This window comes from Homalodisca vitripennis, unplaced genomic scaffold, assembly GCF_021130785.1.
Source record: "Homalodisca vitripennis isolate AUS2020 unplaced genomic scaffold, UT_GWSS_2.1 ScUCBcl_11388;HRSCAF=20631, whole genome shotgun sequence".
NCBI lineage: Eukaryota > Metazoa > Arthropoda > Insecta > Hemiptera > Cicadellidae > Homalodisca > Homalodisca vitripennis.
Genome location: NW_025787498.1, coordinates 5,341 through 10,000, shown reverse-complemented (window position 1 = coordinate 10,000; position 4,660 = coordinate 5,341). Strand labels below are relative to the sequence as shown.

Here is a 4,660-nt window from a genome sequence, read left to right as displayed (position 1 = left end):
AGATTATTTCAAGAAAAATTTCTAAACAAAATCTGAAATTATATTAATCTAATTTCGGTGTCAGAAAAAATGCACCCTATTCTCCGACTCCTATTGCAGTTTTGGTATTTTATCAGGTTTTTAACACCTATAAACCAGGTTAGTCAGAAACTGCTGAAAAAGTGTATTTAAGGAAGTGCAGATATGTAGTCTATATTTCACTATAATTATAGTTAAACTCTCTTCTCATTCAAGCCTTTTATTTTTATTTGCTGGCAGCCCTCACTTCTTCAAGGACATTAAAGATCTCTGCTCTGGCTCTGCTTAAGATGGTGATGCATGCAAGAATCTGGGGGCACGCTGGAGGTGATGGGGCTTCTACTGGGGAAAGTGGATGCCAACACTATGCTGGTTATGGATAGTTTTGCTCTGCCTGTTGAAGGCACTGAGACGCGTGTGAATGCACAAGCACAAGCGTAACGAGTACATGACTGCGTACATCGAGGCTGCCCAAGCAGGTCTGTATCATCATTAACAACTATGAGTTGTATTGGCAAGCATGTCACAGATGTTCAGTTTGTTATTGGGTAATATTCTGGGAAATAATTCTGTTATATTTGTCGGTTAGAGGCAAATTAATGTCTTAAGGTGATTTATTACTCTGTACATTTTTTTTCCAAAATTCTTATTTTTCTCTGTCTGTATAGCATTTTTGTTTTTAACTAAAAACTTACTTACTGCACTACAAAATTGAAGCTTTGTATGTAATAATTATGTTGTAAGTTACTGGTCTAATCTCAAGTCATAAAAATGTATTTTTTCATTGGTACACATTGTAAGTGTAGCATTGTAAATTCAAACAATACAGCATACTACATTTTTCACAAGAAAATTAGGATACATTATTTTAATAAATTTTAATTATAAATGAAAAATATTAGATAATAAATAACAGAGTATGTTAACGTCATCTAGGCGATGATCTACATCATACATGTTTTAATTTGCTAGTAAAAGAAATGCTTACTCTGTGCCTAAATTATTCATGCTAAGATTATAATAATGATGCAAAAAATTCAATTTGACACTGAAATAGTGGTTTAAATGATTTGTTACTAAAAATTAAGGAATATAGCCCGATTTCTAAATATTGTATTGCCGTTTATTTTAATGGTGATACCGATACAAAAATTTGGTTTTGATTCTGCATTTGATACGATTTCTGTATAAATAACAACTAAATTAGCAAAATAGTAACGAATTTAGTAATAATAGTGTAAGCAAGTTTACCTTAACAACACTGGAGGGATTATACCTCTTCTTTGTCATAGAACACACTCTAAGGAATAGAAATTATCCTTCCAATCTGGTGAAATTAAGCATGCTCTTTCCTATGCTATCTAAATTATCAATGTCAAAAAGCTTATTACCCTCTTTAACATAATTATTTATTAACCACTTAGCACGCCGTAGATGGAATAATCCGCGATGTTGTTAGGTCTTATATCGCCAAAGACGAAATAATCCGCTGATCGGATAAAAATATATTATATTACTGTTTTTGAAGTTTATAAGCTCAATATATAAAACCACAATACTAAGTAATGTACTGGTTTGACCAAATAATCCAGTTGCAGCTGTCAGCTGGCCGCAGTAGGTAAACAATAAATTGTTTTGTTGCTGGCAAGCTGTGCTGTTCTCCCACTCCCGTCTGTACGCCGATGACGATTACTATCCTCCATTACCGACTGTCAGAGGAGCACGCATTGTGCCTTTGGGAAGTGTTCTTGCGTTGGTCATTTCTTATACAAACAGTTTGTAAAAAGTTATTGTTACCATGTTTTCTGTGTTATAATAAAGTTTTTATTGTTTCTTTTCTGTTGTGTAATTATGGCTCATCACCCAGATGATTCTGATTATGACGATTTTGTTGCTAAAGTTTTTGAATAATACGTTTTATAGTGCTTATAATAATGTGGATGAAGATGATATTAGTGATAGTCTTTTAAACTTTATTTGTTTTCTCATCCTTGTACATAGTTTTCATATTTTTCATCACACGTATTTGATTACTCTGTAACCTGAATTTGATTTTTATTGAAATATTCCATTATGAAAAAAATGTGATTATTTTTTAATGCAAGTATAAAACATTATTGTAAATTTTGTTTGTTTGTGTTATTAGTCATTAGGAATGAATAAAAAAGTAGCTTTAAGAAATTTTCATTTTCAATTTTTTACCTTAAATGAGCGTAATCTAAAAAAATATTAATTTTATATCGGCGTTCAAAGGGTTTAATAATACAGTATGATAAATGCTTTTTTGTTACAATTAAGGTAGTGCAATCGATTTGCACAAGATAACTGTTCTGAATACAGAAAATAGAACATTTTTATTTTGATCACTTTATGTGAAATTACTGGTATGTAAAGTAGAAAATGTAATGTGTTTTTTATACACTAAAATAAAAAAGGCTAAAAGATAAAAATGTGAAAAGTTTACAGACATGAGTTAATGCTTTAGTGACTTGTTTTTTAAATTCATTTATGACTTAAGGTAAATGATATTTTTGTAATTAAATATAATTTAAGTAAATGACATGTTTATTAAAATTTTGTTCTTAATGAAATTAATTTTTTGTAAAGCTATGCCACTCCATGGTATTTAGTATTGAGTGGAAAGAGAGCTGTAAATAGTCGATACATCGATACCAATCGAGGAATCTAGTATCAGAATCAATAATATCGAATTATTTATATAGCAATATTTAAAAAGATGTGTCAGGGTTTTTACCTAACACTAATATAATTAAATTGGAATAAAATATTGTAAAAGTAAATTAAAAAGAACTGTTAAAAGTTATGGTCCTCATTCTCAATGTATGCATTCAGACTCCTTTGCATTAATTCCCATACTTTTTCAATGATATCTGAGATGTGGTATCCCAACTTCAATGATATCCCAACTCTCAATTACAGGAGTCTCTTCGTGCACTGTAAGTGTTGGGCATTAAAGTCTTTAAATGAAGTCTCTAGAGAAGAAGTTTAGAGGATTGAGATTATAAGATTGTATGGAGGCATAGCACTGAACTTCCTCAACCAAGCCTATTTATTATCTTCATATATATACAAAATTGGAATGTTTGTATTTGTTTGTCCTTATATGGACATCGCTTGAAACTATTGGATCCGCATACATGACTGAAAATTTGTACGTATATCCGTATTTTTCCACGGAGAAGGTTTATAAGCTTATGCCCATGGCACCTTTTTCTTCCCGATTCAGGGGATTTCCCTGCCCCACTGGTTACAGAAATACCCATAAGAAATTTGCATAGCAGCAACACATATGTTAACGTCTTTTCAAATTATTAATCAGCTGTTCTTTTGTAAACATATATTTACAAATATATACGTTTTAAAAGCATAGAGTCGTAAGAGAATACGACAAATTTTGTATATACAATGTTTTTTGCAATCACTGATAAACAATTAGTCTTTAATATCCAGTTCATACAATTACATAATTTGACGTAAACATTCTTTAACTGCAATTTTTATTTACAATAATAACATGCTCATGCTAGATTCTTATTTCAATAGAAAGAGTAATGCAGATATCATAATTACTATCTTACGTTGGTCACCACACTAAAGCATGTTCTAAAATCTACCTTAGAATGTTTTTTTTAGACAGCATGTATGGTTTCTCAAAACTGGTTTGTGAATTTTCTATCGATCGAGAGAAAAATAGCAAGCTCAATCGTAGGCCATCGGAGATATAACCTACTTTTAAATTCACAACATTTATTATTAGAAAACTAACATCAATTTACTACTTCAATATAAGGACTTCGGTTCCATCGATTTGCGTGCGATAGCCGTGGGTAACAGCTAGCTTGAGGCAGGACATGGTACAATACCTTCGATAATACGCCCAAGAGGTTCACGAATGGAACGACTATCAATTATCTTCAGCAATGTTTAGAATTTGTGATCGAAAAAGCATAAGCTGAATATAGTGTACTGTTTTCACCGGGAAAATAGGTGCAGCACAGAAGCCGCGGGCAACTTTTGCAAAAAATTATAGAATATTGCGCAGCGCAACGCGCGCCGGGCCCGCTCGTCTTCAATATTATATTTGGTTGTTAGGATTGAAAATTGCTTGATCTCGTGAATATCCAAAACACTACCAAAAATCAACAAATATGTGGGCTGCAAAAACAAAAACACTTATAAATTAAACATGATTAGTCAGATTTTAGTTTACTGCGTTCATGCCAAAAGCAGTTTTTGTTGAATTAGGACTTATTGGTATTAATCCTACTACGTCATATAGGCTGAGAAAAACAAAACTTTGACCAATATTACTTGGGCTATCTGTCAATAACACATAAGTATTTTAGCATTCACAGTGATTGTAAGCAAAGCATATGTATATGGAGGTTACCAACAAAACATGGATTGCATTAGGTTCTCTGATAAGAAAACCTGCATTATAGCTGTATTATTGATAAATGGCCACTAGCCCTTGACATCACATGTCCCACGTAAAATTTAGATACGGCAACACAACAAGCACGAGGACAAATTATAGCCCTATCCAAAACAGAAGCTGTACAGCTGTAGAGAAAGCTGTTCATCCTGGCGCATTGACAAAGTCTAAAAAAACTGGAAGTGA

General features: G+C 32.2%; 1 protein-coding gene across 1 annotated transcript in view; it reads left to right on the top strand.

Annotated features, from left to right (window-relative positions):
• The window catches only part of LOC124374934 (COP9 signalosome complex subunit 5-like), a gene marked incomplete at its 5' end in the record, with an annotated part of 4,678 nt that extends 3,619 nt beyond the window's left edge, over window positions 1-1,059 (top strand). The window contains 4 exon segments of the mRNA XM_046833064.1: window positions 259-280; window positions 282-326; window positions 328-456; window positions 458-1,059. Coding sequence (XP_046689020.1) covers window positions 259-280; window positions 282-326; window positions 328-456; window positions 458-514 — 253 coding nt within the window.
• Between the last annotated feature and the right edge of the window lie 3,601 nt (window positions 1,060-4,660).